The 16,803-nt window shown below is 43.3% G+C and overlaps 1 protein-coding gene across 1 annotated transcript in view; it reads right to left on the bottom strand.

Annotated features, from left to right (window-relative positions):
- PHEX (phosphate regulating endopeptidase X-linked) overlaps positions 1-16,803 on the bottom strand; it is a 218,749-nt gene that overhangs the window by 144,462 nt on the left and 57,484 nt on the right. The window contains exons 9-12 of the mRNA XM_045875938.3: positions 13,957-14,040; positions 12,733-12,878; positions 4,813-4,906; positions 2,481-2,609 (exon numbers count right to left, since the gene is read on the bottom strand). Coding sequence (XP_045731894.1) covers positions 2,481-2,609; positions 4,813-4,906; positions 12,733-12,878; positions 13,957-14,040 — 453 coding nt within the window. The remainder of the gene's footprint in view (positions 1-2,480; positions 2,610-4,812; positions 4,907-12,732; positions 12,879-13,956; positions 14,041-16,803) is intronic.

The raw sequence follows: 16,803 nt of genomic DNA, 5'->3' as shown, positions 1-16,803 counted from the left end.
TGCTTTTCCTGGTAACCTCCCAATAGTGGTCTGCCCAACCCTGTGCCCACATCTTCTCATCTTCTTTTTCTTTAGCTGGGGATAGTAATTAAGGTGGTGGCCTGGGCCATTTCTGGGAGTTCCTCAGTTTTCCTGGGTCTCTCCCTTGTATACAGGAGGTATGTGCCTTATTAAACTTGTTTGTTTTTCTCTCATTAATCTTTGTTTTATCACAGTGGGATCTCAAGAACCTAGAAGGTTAGAGGGAAATTATTTTTCCTCCCTTACATTAGTTAATTGTGCCTAGATATTTTGCTTCATGACATTTGTAAACCATAATTCATCACAAAGAAAATACACACCAAAAAATCCCCACCATGGCTAAATCCAAATTTCTAATTCAAAATACACCCTCTCCTCCAATGCAGCTGAAACAAATGAAGAAGAACACACTGTGAAGGTGAGGAGTCTTTCAATTCATGACCTCCAACCTCATCTACACCACTACTGTCTCCAGGTAACCATGTTTCCTCAGTTTACTCACTCTCCCACTCCCCTGGACAACTGTTTCACACCTTCTCTTCTCTCTTCCAACCTTGAACCCCAACCTCTGTCCTCAAGCCAAGACTCATACCCTACTGCCTCCTTCACATCTTCAACTGGAAGTCTGATAACCTCTTAAGTTCAACATGGTCACAACTAACTTCCTGATCTCTCCCAATTCCAAATCTAGTTTCCCACAGAATTCTTCTTCTCAGTTAACAGCAACTTCATGCTTCCACTGAAATAAGATTCAAAGCTCTCACTCTCAGATCCCTCACTGAATCTGTCAGCAAAATATGTTGGTTCTACTTCAGAATCCAACCCCTTTTCACAGCTTCCCCTGCTACCACCTGGTCCAAGCTACCATCATCTCTCACCTGGTCCCTCCAATGGTGTTTTTTGTTTGTTTGTTTTGTTTTTTTTTTAAGTAGCCTCCACATCTAAGCGTGGAGTCCAACACAGGGCTTGAACTCACAACCTTGAGATCAAGACCTGAGCTGAGATCAAGAGTTGGACACTTAACTGAGCCCCCCAGGCACCCCTTTCTTTCAGTAGTCTTCTAATTAGTCTCCCTGATTCTGTCCTTGATTCCCTCCAGTCTCTTCTCAACCCAGCAGCAGGGAGATCCTTTCAACATAAGTCAGGTCACATCAGGCCTTCGCTCAAAAGCCTACATTAGCTCCCCACTGCACTCAGGATTAAAAGTCCACAATGGCCCATAGGCCTTACAAAATGCCATCATCCCTATTACTGCTCTGACTGCAGCACCTACTTCTTACCCTTACTCTGCTCCAGCCACATGGACCTCCCTTTTATTACTTGAGTGCTCCAGGACCATCCCAGCCATAGTACTTTTTGCACTAGCTATTCCTTCAGCCTGGAACACTCTTCCCCCAGATAGCTGTCATGTCTAATTCTCTCACATCCTTCAAATCTTTGCCAAATGTCATCCTCACAGTGAGGCTTTCCTTCACCACCCTATTTAATCCTATAACCTGCCCCACACACCCTCACCTTACAGCACTCCCAATTCCTTTCTACCCTGATCTCCTTTTTCTTTTCTCCAGGGTCCTTACCATCTTCCAACATACTTGTATGTCCCCCCACCATTTAGAATGTCAAGTCATTAAGGTCAGGGATCTTTTTTTCTGTTCTCTGCTGTGTCCCAAGTGCCTGGAACAGTGCCTGGCATATAACAGGTGTTCAACAAGTATTTGTTAAGTAAATGAAGAAACTAAACCTCATGTTTTATTAGCAGATGGATCTGGCTGGGCCATTAATGCCATTATAGCAACTACAAATTAGTACAGATCATAGGTACAGGAAAGCTCATTACACTGCTCATTCCATTTTTGTATATGCTTAGGAATTTCCAAAATAAAAGGATTTCTTTTCAGGTTAACAACAAAAACAGACACACAGTACTGTCTCTGAAATAAATGTCACACTTCTGAAGTTTTCAGAAAACAGCATAAGTAGGAAAAAACCCTGCATTTTATTTCTATTTCTAAACCATTTAATAGTTGTTAAATGTATTACAAATCTCTTCATCTCTGGGTCTCCAGCTTCCTCACCTCTAAAACAAAGAGGCCCGACTAGAAGACCACTACCTTTTGTAATTACAACAGTCTAATACCTAATCCTAAAATCATCTAGGCCCTCTTTGTTCCTAAGCGTCGACTTTACACATTTAACTTCTACAGGAGAAATTCAGACTCTGGTTGACATGATTTCATGTTTCTTTTCTCACTTCTAACTTGTCTTAATTTTCATGACTATATTCCAGGTTTGAGTTTGTAGTTAATATTGTACTGCAGGAATTCCTCTCTGAAGTCGAACAATTATCTATCTAGATTCATTGCTTCCAGAGCTGGAGGGCTGCTATGGGCCTGCTGGCCACGCCCACATCAGACCTGGCAGACGGCCATGGCTCTTACCAGCTGGGAAGCAGTACTTACCATCTCCTTCTTGTCTTCCTGGAAGTGCACATCCACAAACATTTTCCCAACAACATAAGGGAGGGCGCTTTCGATAAAGTTTACACATTTGTCCCATTGAGGCAACAAAGTTGTAGTCCCCTGAATTACCTGTGGGAGATAATTGATCCAGATTGAGGTTCACTTGGATAAAACCTATGGCTGAAAAAAAAATTCACACAACCTGAAGAAAACAGACTACAAAACATTGCACACCCCAACCCATATACATGTGTCCGATAGTAGAGCTGACAGTGAAATCAGATGAAGAAATAAATTCTGCTTGTTCCTAGTTAGACTTAAAACTGAATGAAAATATTTTAACGGTAAAATAATGTATTTATCCTTTCCTTTCAATTTTCCCCATTTAATGAAAGATTAGGACAATGGCACAGCTTTTCTGCAGTTAGCAGGGAAATGAGTGGATGCTGTCCCGTCCAAGTGTCTAGATAGCCTTTAATATCTATTGGGAACTGAAGCTGTACTAGGAAAGGTCTAGTATCAACGGATGATCAAAGTTCCTGCCCAGCGAGGGTTTCCTTACTCTGGGTAGTACACTCACAAGTCCAAAGACAACATGGCCCACCGGGAACAACCCAAGAAGCATATTTACATGGTATCGTAGCAAAGGACACACCCATAACCAAGTAAAAAACAGATGAAAATGTTTTTCCCATCTGTCCCAATTAAGCCATTACAAGAAAACACTTACAAACAAGTAAGGAGGTTCCAAAGCAGGACTTGGAAGGCTCAAAGGTTTACTCTTGGTGATGAAAGCAAAGGAACAAATAGTGTTTTAAATGCCCTTGGAGGCATTTTGGAGGATGGAAGTTCAGCGCTCAAAATGCAAACCGAAGGCAAGCAGCAAGGCAGGGCGGCCCTGAGCATGGTGGAAGACCCGCTTGCCCCACAGGAGACCCAGGCTCCTGGCACAGCACACATGGGCTTGACACTTAGATTCATCTCTTTTTCCTTCCCCTGCTTTCTGGCAACTCAACCCCTCACAGACGGAAGGAATCAATGTATTTTTTAAATCTCTAGAGAAAGAGATCCTACAACTGTCTTTGGCAACTCGATGTTATATTTAGCACTTTACACTCAAGAAACATCCCCTCATACCTAACCCTCCAATTTTCACACGCTACTTCTTACACCAGTCTCTCTTATTCTCTTCAAAGTAGGATTGAAAAGCAGCTGGGTACTATCTTTTATGTGATCCACAAGAGTTAAAAATATACACACATACATAAAAATATAAATATAACATGTATATATACATATGCACATATATATATTTGATATATATATAAAAAATCTACTTTTGTAACTTAACCCTTCGATATGACCTCAATAAATATAGCTGTTTTATAGTGTTCTCTATAAAACTCAATCATCTAGTGACTTTGAGAGCCAAAATGTATCCAAAATAACTGTTACTGCTCAACAGTAATGACCCACCAAAAATTCCCATACTCATCTGTTTCTCTAGTAACCGAAACATCTGTTAAATGAAAGCACTGTTATAAAATGTGTCATTTGCTTCTAATTGAGAGAAAAATAAATTTAAAATACCTTTTAAAAGTCACAAAATATTTAAAATGCAAAAAAAAACACCAAACAGAAAATCATTAGGTCCTTATTAATGGGAAAATTATTCAGATAAAAGCTTGTGAAACAAAGGCAAAATAACACCTGTGTAAGTGAGGGAGTGAAGCTAAAATCAAAGAACCAGGTGAGGGGGAAAGCAGCAAAGTGTTTCAGGCAGTTGAGCCAGGTTCCCCGGAGGAGACTAGATTTAGGCCTCTTTGGCCTAGCAGAATTGGAATAATCTCAAAGACTGAATGAAAGTCAAGATAAAGTTAAAGACAAAATTCTATCCCTAAATTAAAGATGAAACTTTACCATCTAAAACGTATACTAGGCATATTTTGAATATTCAGAATACCGAAAATGAAAAATAGTTACAAATATATCACTAAGATACATTAAAACTGTAATTACAGTGACCCAGTTAAGAACATTGGGGAAAACGAGAATAAGTCGATAAGAGGGAGTGAAAACAATATGATAGTCCCAAATACTGCCCCAAATATCTTTATATGGCCTCATCAAATACAGCTTGAGCGTAGTTTACAGTACATAAGGTTTCACTTAATAAAAAGAAATAAATTTTTTTTAAAAAGTAGAGTTTGGGCTGCAAAACTCCCTCTGTCCCATCCCTAAAGATGATTTTTATTGGATTAGTTAATATACAGACTGTTCCGGCATGTAAAGTTATCCAATGATGTAACATTGCAATCTTCTTCAAACTTACCCGTGAGAATTCGAGCCACCTATACTGAAAACGCCTGCTAAGGTTTGGAATTCTGGAATAAACCATCCTCCACACCAAATAGTTGGCAATGGTCCTGTTAGCAGAGAGAAATGCACATTTATTACAATTAGGTTGATACCTGATACTCTGCAGAACACCTTGGGAAAACTGCTGGCCAAGCTCCATGAAGGGACTTCTTGCTTATACAAAACTGTAGAACTTGCACTTGAGAAATGACATAAGATGATACAATGCCAATAAGCTCAATCAAAACTGGCTTGCTTTTCACCACTTAATACAGATAGATGAAATGAAGATTCTAGCCCGAGGCCTCAGCGTCAACATTTTGCTTTCCCTCTCAGGGCATGGAATCCACTGTTGCCTAGCCCTTTCTGTCTAGAAACTGTCCATACCCTGGAATTATTAGGTGACATCATAAAATGCAGATGAATTCTTACTTTTGGGAACGAACAGCAATATATTGGCCAATACCAATTATTTAGATTTGCACCTTGGTTCTATACTTACATGAGCTTGAACTTGTCACTTAAGCTTGCTGACTTTATCTTTTTTTGTCATGCAACAAGGATGATCCCTACCTTATAGGTTTACTGTGAGGTTAAATAACGACACCCTTAATAAAGAGTAAATTCCAGACTTTTTATTGTCATTAACTTCCAAACATATGAACAAGCCCATACACTCATGTAGTGCCCATAACAGATATTTTTTAAAAATCCCTTACATTTTGTTAACTGTTGCCTTTCTCTTTAAGTAAAAGATGCCCTGACCTCAGAAGGATGTGTGATCTAATTTCTAACTCAATAGTGATGATGAATTTTTAATGACCCATCTCCTCCCAGTTGTGCCATTACCATGGTGACTCATAACACACACTCCTGAGATGGCTATTGGGTCATCCAGCCATGTAAGATCCATGTGACATGATGATGGTATCTGGCCCATTAAGAACAACCAACTCTCATTTGCATGGCACTCTAACCCATTCATAGAATGTTCCTATTTCTTTTTTTATTATTATTATTTGGGAGAGAGAGAGAGCACGAGCAAGGGGAGCAGCAGAGGGAGAAATAGACACCCCCCCCGAGCGGGGAGCCCAATGCAGGACTCGATCCCAGGACCCTAGAATCATGACCTGAGCTGAAGGCAGACGCTTAACTGACTGAGCCACCCAAGTGCCCCTGTTCCTGACTATTTCAAAACATTTTGAACATACCCTTGTCAGATGTGGTTAGACCACCATTGTGTTTTACCTTGTCACCTGGCTGACCAAGATGGCATGCTAGACTGGCAGAAGGGTCACTTCTGTCATTTTCCTGATGTTCACTGTGTCCTGACATTATTAGTAATAGCTTCGATTCCTGTTTCCCTACAAGAATTTTTTAAGCCACTTGTCCATTCTGTGGGGGTTAAGCCACTTAAAACAATTCATTAATCTACAGGTATATAGTAAATGGCTTGAGATTATTTTCTCAATGTACCAACTGAAAACAAACCAATGAGTGTGACAGTGCCCTCCCCATCATGTGTGCCATACAGATCAAATGAAGGGCCTGTAGCCATCTATATAGGACTCAACCAAGCCTAATTCTCTTTTCAGTGGAAAAAAATAAAGATATATAAAAATTCTCTAATTTTCTTCTCAGACCCAGTGGACCATGTTGAGGTATGCACACTTCCCCTCAGGGACCACCACTCTCAGCAGTGAAGTCCAGCCCTCTTTTCAGGCTACTCTAATAAATACATAGTTGTAGGTCATTCCTTTGGATCTTCTCAGTTCACATCTCTACTCTTGAGCCAGAAGTGCTCGCTGAGCACTTCCTGTTGGCCAACCATCATTCCAGGTGCCCTGAGTACTGTAAAGAAATAGGAGTCCAGCACCTACATTCAGAGAACTTAGAGTCTCATTGGGGCACACAGAACTTCAGATTTCCGCTTGCTCGAATAATTGGGTTTTTTACTTGAAGAAATACCTTTTAAGTATATGAAAGGAAGTACATTGTAAGTACTTTCTTTCACTCATTCAGCACATCCTGACCACCCAGATATGTGCTACTACTTCTAGGTGCCAGGGAGATGGAGGGTGAGAAAGATATAGCCCTTGATCTCCTGGAGCTTTGAGCTGAGCAGGGGAAACAAGGTAAGAGCATAAATAACGACTTGGTGGACCCTAGCACCCAAAAAGCCCATGCTGGACACTTCACTAGAAGGAGCACATACCTCAAACTGAGGGATAAGATTCGGCCTCATGAGAGGAACAGGGATGGAGCTAGGCCTAAAGAATGGAAGGTTTAATGGGTGTGAGGCAAGAATATGAAGTCTGGACAAGCTAATTAAGAATAGCTTATGTAGGGACGCCTGGGTGGCTCAGTCAGTTAAGCGTCTGCCTTCAGCTCAGGTCATGATCCCAGGGTCCTGGGATGGAGTCCCACATCGGGCTCCCTGCTCAGCAGGGAGTCTGCTTCTCCCTCTGACCCTCCCCCCACTCATGCTAACTATCTCTCTCTCTCTAATAAATAAAATCTTAAAAAAAAGGAATAGCTTGTGTATTGCAGAAGATGGTGAGCGGGGTCATCCCTTTACAGAGATAGGCATAAAGTTTGGCCACAGAGACGACAATGCAGGTAGCTATCAGGGCCCAGTGTCTAGAGAGTCAAAGGAGGCGAGCCTGACCCTAATGCAAGGTCTGTATGTTCTTCAACCTTAAAATATGGCTTCCTAGGTTTGAAAGCTGTGGTGGAGCCACACGTGCAGATTAGAAGACGGTCCATGGCCAGCAGATACACTTCCAGGAATTCAAAAGGTATTCCCTCAAGGGCACAGTGATAAACCAGACTCCCTGGGGAAGTTGTTAGGATGGGGCTGACAGTGGTGATTGACGGTGGGTGACAGTGGGTGATGGTGGGTGACGGTGGGTGACAGAAGAGGCAGTGCGGTGCAAGTATGCTGGGGTGGGAGAAGGGTGGGCACCCCCACTACAGGAGAGGGGTTACTGTGCCCATTTCACATATAAAGAAACTTGAGGCCCAGAACCATTAAGTAACTCCTCATGACCACATAGTCAGTGCATCTCCAACTTGGTAGGACCACTCGAGGAGTTTTAAAAGTCCAGATAAATGCCCAAGGCCACGCCAAAGCAATGACATCAGAATCTCTAGGGTGGGATCCAGCATAAATACTGTTTTTAAATTTCCCCCGCTAAGTCCAATGTGCAAATGAGTTGGAGAACCAGTGTAATAAGCGACGGAGGCTAGACCAGACGGAAGTGGGTCTAACTCTAAAGGCTCTGTGCTTTTCCCCATGCTACACGGTGATAAATTAATGTCTCTAATTCAGCAGAGACTTCCTGGCCAAAGAGCCCAAACGTTTCACAGAAGTCTGTGGGTATGAAGAAAGAATAGTGTGTGACGCCTTCATGGGCAAGGCATTACTAAGACGATCGCAAAACAAAACCTCTGAGAGCTGGAAGAAGGAATGCAGGGAAGCTCGCGCAGCAAGACAATGGCACTGATGAGTAGCTCCAGTGGGTTATAAATATCCTGACAGAACGCTGGGGAGCCCAGCTTTGGAGGGCTAATATTACCACGCCAGAAACAGATCTGACCGTAATGAGTGAATCACTGCCACTTAATGCTCAGATATATCAAAAAACAAAACAAAAATCATATTCAGCAACAGTCCTTGAAAATAACACATATCTTTTTTTTTTTTTCAAAAAGCATTTTCAGCAGTATGGTAATTTCCCCAAATGGCAATAAATAAAGCAGAGGAAAGCAAAACATCTCAGGAGAGAACCCACCATTAAAAGAGCAACATGAAATCATTTCCCAAAGCCTCTGACTGGGAAGATTTTTTTTTTTTTTTTTAAAGAAGCCCTTGCTGCCCCTTGTCAATTAGTGACAGCTTACATTTGTTTGTATTCAAGAGATCATTAAGTGCCTTTTCCTATCCTCATGATGATGTGTTGGGATGGTTATTATTATCCTTATTATCAGATGAAGAAAACAAAGGTCAGAGAGAGTTCAAGGGACTTGCAAGTATGTGGCAAATCCAGAACTAACCGCTGGTCTTCAGATTCCAGAGCTTGCATATGCTCTTCTAAGTCAAACTACCTGAGGAAAGCCAGACAGGTTCTTCTCAAAGGTTCTCAAAGCCAAAGAGATCTTCCTAAGTCCTAGAACCTGCTGAAAGGTACACGTAAGGCAGTGGTTCCCAAAGTGTGTCCCTGAACCAGCAGCTTCAGCATCGCCTGAGAACTTGTTAGAAAATTCCGAGGTCTTACCCTAGATCTCATCAATCAGAACTGTGGGATGGGATCCAGTGGTCTATTTTAACTTTTAACTATTTTAACACAGCCCTTCAGGGAGTGCTGATGCTTGTCAGGTTTGAGAACCACTGGTCTAGGAAAACTCTATCTTCTCTTCTTTCTGTACACACAGCTAAACTAGGAATTTCTAAATCCCAGATCAGTGCTTCTTAAACTTTAGTTTAAGAAGTTTAGTATAGGTGTGCCTGGGTGGCTCAGTCAGTTGAGAGTCTGCCGTCGGCTCAGGTCATGATCCCAGGGTCCTGGGATCAAGCCCCGCATCGGGCTCCCTGCTCCGCAGGAGGTCTGCTTCTCCCTCTCCCACTCCCCCTGCTTGTGTTCCCTCTCTTGCTGTGTCTCTCTCTGTCAAATAAATAAATAAAATCATAAATAAAATCATAAATAAATAAGAAGTTTAGTATATGAACCCCCTGAGGATCTTACTAAATGACAGTGGTCTTACTAAATTACTAAATTCAGTGGGTCTGGAGCAGAGACTGATTTCTGCATTTCTAACAAGCTCACAGGCCAGGCCTATACTGGTCTCCATGTTTCATACTTTGAACAAGGTCCCGGATCGCCCTCAGCAGGACTGAGCCCTGTACGAGGTCTACATAACAGCACATTTTCCAGGTAAGCCCCCAGGAGCATAGGTACAATGAGAATCATCTCACTTTAATGTACATTGTGCTTGCTTTATATTAAAATAAAACTGAAGACAGAAAAGATCACAGAGGCTCGGAAAAATCTCCAAGGGTTCTTTCGGCCAGCCTGCCTTAAACAAACAAACAAACAAAAAGTATTGATGCAGATGATCTCCATGAGGCCAGGCCTTGCCTGGAAGAAGACCCCAAGCAAAATCTCTCTAACCCCATCCTGCCTCTCTCTCTCTCAGCCTCTCCCTCCTCCCATTTTGCTCCTCAGACCAAATTAGATGGTTAATCATCTGAGGCATCCGCAAGTCAGGATTGGGGGGGGTGGTGGGGAGAGCCGACGGGAGGACAGAAAGGGAGAGACATCTGCAGCACCTCTCAACCAGTGATGTGCTAGTAAATGTTTCACAACTGGCGTTCCAAGGGAGGGAAAAAAAAAAAAAAAACCCTGATTTGTAGCATTTGCCAATTTTCAGTGTGAATGTTCCCATTTCAAACTGTTCACGTGCGATCACTCAACATGGAGTTAGGAAGAGGCAGACAAAACGTGAGGGACCCAGCACATCACTGCATCTTCACCCCCTTTCCACCTTGAACTCCAACTCCCTTTCCCCATAGGCAGCCTCCAGCTCGGGCCTCTGAATGGCCCTGCCCTGGCGCCAGTTCTGGGGGGTCTCGTTGCTCTCGTTTTGTGCCCTGCACCATGGCCTGCCAGCGAGGCAGTACCCCCGCCCCCACAGCCACTTGGTCGGTGGGAAAGAAAAGCCTAATACCACCAGGCCGGCAGGGGGCATGACAGAAAAGGGCAAGCGGCAGTCCAGCTGTGGACGGCTGATGCCAACCCAGGATGGCTTTGTAACCCTGGAAATGCCAGGGGAACCGACTATCTCCACAACTAGCAGTGAAATGACTGCAAAGAGTCTCTTTTCCATACAGGAATATGTGTGCCAGAGACGGGATGTAGAAACGAGGGCTACCCAGCTTAGAATCTCAACTCCACGCCCTCTTCAAGGTACGTCCTGCAGAAGTCACTTTACCTCAACTTCTTCATCTATGAAGTGGGAACTACGGGGTTTTTTTCAAGATCAAACGTAACCGTTAGCCATAATGGTGATTAACATGAATCAGTCTTCAAACCCAGTGAGTCCCTCCCAAAAACACTAACAGAAAAGATTCTCCTGGGGTGCTTGTTAAAATTCAGATTCCGGGGCCTCACCCCAGAACTGTTTCCGCCTCTATGGAGGACGAGGGGCCTTGGAATCTGTATTTTTACCAAGGGCCTGAGGTGATGCTGCTGGCGTTACTGGTCCATGGAGCACACTTTGTTATTTTCGGGTTTTTATCTAAATTCTGGTTAGTTACCAAATAGTGTAATATCGGCACGCGGAGCACACTTTGAAGAGCAAGGTTCTAACCCACACATCCCCTAACCTACCTCTAGATTCAATTTTCACTGAGAAAATTTTTATAGAATCACTGCTTATCTCTAAATGGTAGAATTTCAAGTAAATTTATTATTTCTTCTCTCCCTTTTCTGTATGCTTTTCTCAGTGAACACATACTGCTTTTATCATAAAATATAATCTTAAAAGGAAAAGCAGCTCTTCAAAGGTGTTTCAGTGTTTCCATAGGTAGGGATGGATGCTAGATTTTATTTCTAGGACTTCTACAGGCATCTTTTTTTGGGTTTTTCTTTTTTTTTTTTTTACACATAACTCCTGGCAAGATAGCCCTAAGTCCAAGTAAGAAAATATGATTTTTAATTATGGTCTGGCATCTAGCTTAGTAAACTGCCTTTGTGAAGCTACTTGACCCTGCTGTGCTTCATTTTCTATCGTCAAATCGGAATGGCTTCATGAAGATGTAAAATTCCCTTTCATGGACATTTTTAGGATCTTCTTGTTTGTAGTGCTAAAGTAGCAGCACAACCAATTCTAAAACATTCTTTAAAATATGAAAAACCATGGGGCGCCTGGGTGGCTCAGTCAGTTAAGCGTCTGCTGTTTGGCTCAGGTCACGATCCCGGCGTCCCAGGATTGCGCCCCACATTGCATCCAGCTCCCTGCTCAGCGGGGAGTCTGCTTCTCCCTCTGCCCCTCCCCTGCTCCTGCTCTGTCTCTCCCTCATTCACTCTCTAATAGATAAAATCTTTAAGAAATAATGATAATAAATAAATAAGAAAAACCAGGGGTGCCGGGGTGGCTCAGTCAGTTAAGGTTAAGCAGTTAAGCGTCCACTGTGTCCGACCCTTGATTTTGGCTCAGGTCCTGATCTCAGGGTCATGGGATTGAGCCCTGCACTGTGGTCTGTGCTCTGCGCAGAGTCCGCTTGTCCCTCTCTCTCTGCTCCTCACCACCGCCCACCCTCCCCCCGCCCTTCCCCGGCTTGCACTGTCTCTCTCTCTCTCTCAAATAGATAAAATCTTTAAAAATATATATAAAATAAGAAAAACCAGACAGTTCCTGAAGTTGTTTCATCAGTGCAACTTTTCTATGGCTCTCAGACTACTCTTACTCAACACAGGTACTTCACTATATTGCAACAAAGTGACTTACTGGCTAAAAAGAAACCAGAAAAAAAAAGCAGCAAAGGACGAAGAATGAAATGGAAAAAAAGAGATGTTCATATAGAAATTTCAGAAAATAACATCATTATGTAACTAGCTCCTAAAAGTAGGAAACAATTGAAGCTTTCAGAGAGAAAAATATGGAGAAAGGCCAGAAATGAGGGGCAAAAACACTGTGTATCTGCTATCATAGCAAGTAAATAACACCAGACGATGATTTTGGCCAATTTGTCACAAAGGGCACCAGGATTTTCCCGAAGACTCTTTTGAGGTAACCTTCCTTAACAACAGTAGTCCAAGGATGTGAGAGGGAAGGCCTTATAATTTAAAAGGAAAAACAAAAGTCAGGGTAAAATACACAAGAAAGCTCTTACTTCTTTCTCTCAGAGCCTAATATCCTAAACAAATCCTTAAAGTACTGCGGGACACGGACGACCACGTTCTCTGCGGGGCCAATGTCTTTCAGGCCGGGGTAGACTCTGACATCGATGACCTTCTTGATGTAGCCCAGCCAGTCAAACTGAGGAGAGAGAGACAAACACAGAGTGAAGGAACATCTGCTGGGCAGCAAGCAAGGAGAGAGGCAAAGAGAGCTGGCTGAACATACTCCACTGCCTGTAATTTCTGACCAAATAGTTAGAGATGTGACTGCTCAACTCTAGAAAAGAAACGACTGGCTACGTGCTGCCCAGACCTACCGCCCGCATCACACACAGACTTCCTGTGCGTTGTGTACCATCTGCCCGCGGACAGCACACGACCTCCGTCCTCAGCTCCCCCCACTTCGCTCCCTCTTGTGCTTGCCCTCACACCCCTCCCCCACTCATTCACTCACGGGTACACACAGCCGCCCCTGCCAGGCTCCACTACTGGTCTCCCCTCTGGGGCAGCTTTACTTACAGGAGCAACAAAAAGTAATATGTGTCCCCTCTTCAGAGCACCACTCTCTTGGCGTTTTTAATTGGCTACCCCAAAAGTCATTTCCAGCCTTTTTCTTTTTTTTTTCCTCCCCTGCCTGCATCTACTAGTGAAATGGAAAACCAGTTACTCACTGTAGGCAGGGAAGCCCCAGTCCTACTTAAGACATAAAGGGAAGACATCTGGGAATATGCTGGAAAGGCTTTAGTATTTTTCCTGGTGAAAGAGATAGACATGACTATCATTGGCCCTTCCCCTTCCTTCCTGGCTGATGGCAGATGTGGCATGTGGAGCTACAGTAGCCACCTTACAACCCTGAGTCATCAAACAGGAAGTCAAAAAGCCAACACACTAAGGACAGTGGAAAGAACAAACGTGGGTCTTTGACAACACTGTTCAACAGCAAAAGCAACACCAACAGCCACCTACATCTAGACTTTTGTCATGTAAGAAAATGGGCTTTAAGTTTTTAAGCCACTCTTGGAAAGGTTTTCTTTTCCCTACAGTAGAAAGCATCCAAACGCACAGACGGGATATTTTATGTGGTGACTGACAACCATGATGATAACCAGTAAGACTGATAGTAGGTTTTATAAAGGCAAAACTTCACACACAGATGATGTACAGTCGTTTGTAAAATGACCAGTTAAGGTAACATTTCCTAGATCATTGTCACCAACCTGGGGAATCATAGCACTCAGCTGGGAAATGTTCATTTTGTTGTACAAGGCCTCACTGGTTCGGTTTTCATGTGGAATCATTATCTGGTGGAAAGAGACTTTGGTTATTGTTTCGAATGAACCATTTCTTGATGCGTGACTACCTTCTATATGTGCCAAACATCTGCCAAGTATCATAACGCTTTTCAAGATTTTGGTGCAGTGCTGAACTTGGGAGAGAGAGAAAAAAAGACATCGCTTTAGGTAAAATTAAGATGAAGATAATAAGAAGAATCCTTCCTGTCCTGTTCAGTGTGAAACACTGCCCTCAGTCCAAAAATAACTTCCCAAATCCCTTCCTCATCTCTAATGTGGATGGACAAAAATCTATTACTGGCTCAGGTCTGACAGCCAAACTGAGATTAGGCAACTGAGACAAACATCCCACCTTCACCTGTGGTATCCAGATAATGACCAGAAGAGCTTATGAACCACAGGCCATCCCTTCATCCCTTGGGGCACATTTTCACTAAAGAGCACTAGACTATCTGGATACCACTGCCATCTGTGATCATTGTGTCAACAGCTCATTACCTCCCCTCCCCTCTTCCCTCTGCTTTCTCTGGCCTTCAGGAACCGCCCCCCCCCCCCACCACCACTCAGGGAATGAGTTCAGTTACCACTCAAACACATATTTCCAAGTCTACATCTCCAACCTTGACTCTTGACACTCTTTCTATTCCCAATACTCATGCTCTTGGCCACTGTGCCAACACCAAATCTAAGCTATGTTGAATCTAAGAAAAGCAGCAATGATTATCTTCCTCAAGGGCCGTCTTAATCATGTCCACGGACGGGAAGCAGCTCCCCATACCCTTAAACCATACCGTGCTTTTAAGGCCCTCCATCCTCTGATTCTCTTGCATTAAACTTGCCACTTTCTACCTCACACCTCACACAAGACTCTCCTACCCTGGCACCCCCATCCACCATCACCACTCCCATAGTTTGAACCAGGATTCAAGACTTGGCCCAAGATTCATTTTCTCTGTCAAGTCTTTCCAGTTAAACTCTACTTGGTTCCAATCACAAGGGCCACTCCGTCAACGTGCCCTCCCTTTGTGAACACTTCTCTCTAGCTGGTATTGGTTAAATGCACACTTCCATGGCTGTGTTTATAAGGACCTTTTTGTGCTTGGCTAGGTTGTCCTGTCTCTCCAGCTTCAGAAGTTTCCCTAGTACTATGTGTTCCACTAATTTTGAATGACCTAGGGGTATAAAAGATGGAGGTAAGAATTACCAGCAGGCCAAAAATCTATGCACCACAGATTCTTGAAGATAAAAATCACACAGGGCTGAGTGACGGACATCTACCCCCTCTTTCCTAAATGCTTCAGTGCCCTCAGCTTCTCCCCCACCTCACCCTCCACAGGAGAGAGTTCATGAATCTTACAAACAGCTTCCTGGATCCATCTGAATCATTGCCTCAGAGAATGTCCACACTCCTCCCTCCCTCTACTAGGGCTCTCAGTCCCGGATTGAAGCCCTTTGGCCTCAGAGCTGTTTTCAGCTCTCTGCCAACTACTTCCCCCCACCCCATGGATTTGTCACTTCATTTAGCCTCTCAACAATTCCCAGTCTTGCCTCAGCCCAGCTGTTTTTATAGTTCCCTTTTTGGTCCAAATCCCTGGTTCAGGGCAAGGCCTTTCCCTGCTGTATCAGAGCTTCAGTCCAAATTAGAGCTCTGGGTCTCCTATTTGCCTGGGAAGGGAATCCAGATGGCCTCTAGACATGGCTTAGAGGCCCAGTCTTGACTCCAGAACATCTGCAGCAGTGTTCACACAGTCTTCAAAGGTGACATGCATGAATGAACTTTCTGCTCTGCAAGTAAGAGTTTGGAGAGAGGTATGCATGTACATCACTGCAGCTGAGAGAAACTAATTCCTCCTGACCCTTATCAATCATCCCTACTCCATACCTCAACACCCTACCACCACTTTGCCAAACACAAAACCAAGCAACACCTGGACTCACATGCAACTAAGGATTTTTACCAACTTCTGTTATAAAAGACTACCAACCCATATGCAAGACTTGATAAAAGTGTCATTTTTTTCCCCACTACGAAGTATACCCACAAACAGATTTCACATTTTTTTCCCTCCAGTCCTAAGAATGTACAGGGCTTTTACACTTTGGTTCTTCTACAAAAGAAGTTATGTTCTGAACAAAGGGAACCAGTGAGGATTTCTCATTATTTTCCCTCAAGTTTGTTCTTAGGTCTCTACCCTGAGCCTGAACTTAAGGTAACTTGCAAAGAACACAGCATGTGACACAGTGACATTTAAGTGGGGCAAGAAAAGAATGAAAAACGGTTAGGTACAAGGTAGCACCAGAATGGCAGCTAAAAAATGCTTACTGGCATGTCCTATACCTTTTCTACATCAAACTGTATATCCAGCATCCAGGATGGGTGAACAGACTTCCCAAAGGCCCGATCTTAGGTCAGACTGACCCTGAGTGGGACTGGTATAAAGAGTAAACTAAATTAAAAATAACCTCCCACTCAAGCCAAATCAATATGGATTTATTAACTATTCTTCTATAGGAACCACACAGAAGTCGTGTAGGAAAACATAGTCAGAGGATCTCCCTGATGCTGTTCTTTGGCCACAGCTAGGCAGCATATGGCCCTTGGGCTTCAAGCAGGGAGGCAGAAGGAAAGAAGAGCTCTTCTTTCTATCATGGTTCTTCTTCCTGTTCCTTTCCAGAGGGGATGCTATTAGTTCTACCTTGGATCCAAAGGACATTGCCACAGAATGCCCTTTTTATATATATTTTCACTCATGGTATACTACTTTTAAAATA

Source organism: Mirounga angustirostris, unplaced genomic scaffold, assembly GCF_029215605.1.
Source record: "Mirounga angustirostris isolate CCGP_5_RB_7025 unplaced genomic scaffold, mMirAng1.0.hap1 SCAF_11, whole genome shotgun sequence".
In the NCBI taxonomy this organism is placed as follows: Eukaryota; Metazoa; Chordata; class Mammalia; order Carnivora; family Phocidae; genus Mirounga; species Mirounga angustirostris.
The sequence above is the reverse complement of the archived record's forward strand: the minus strand, read 5'-3'. Positions and strand labels throughout refer to the sequence as shown.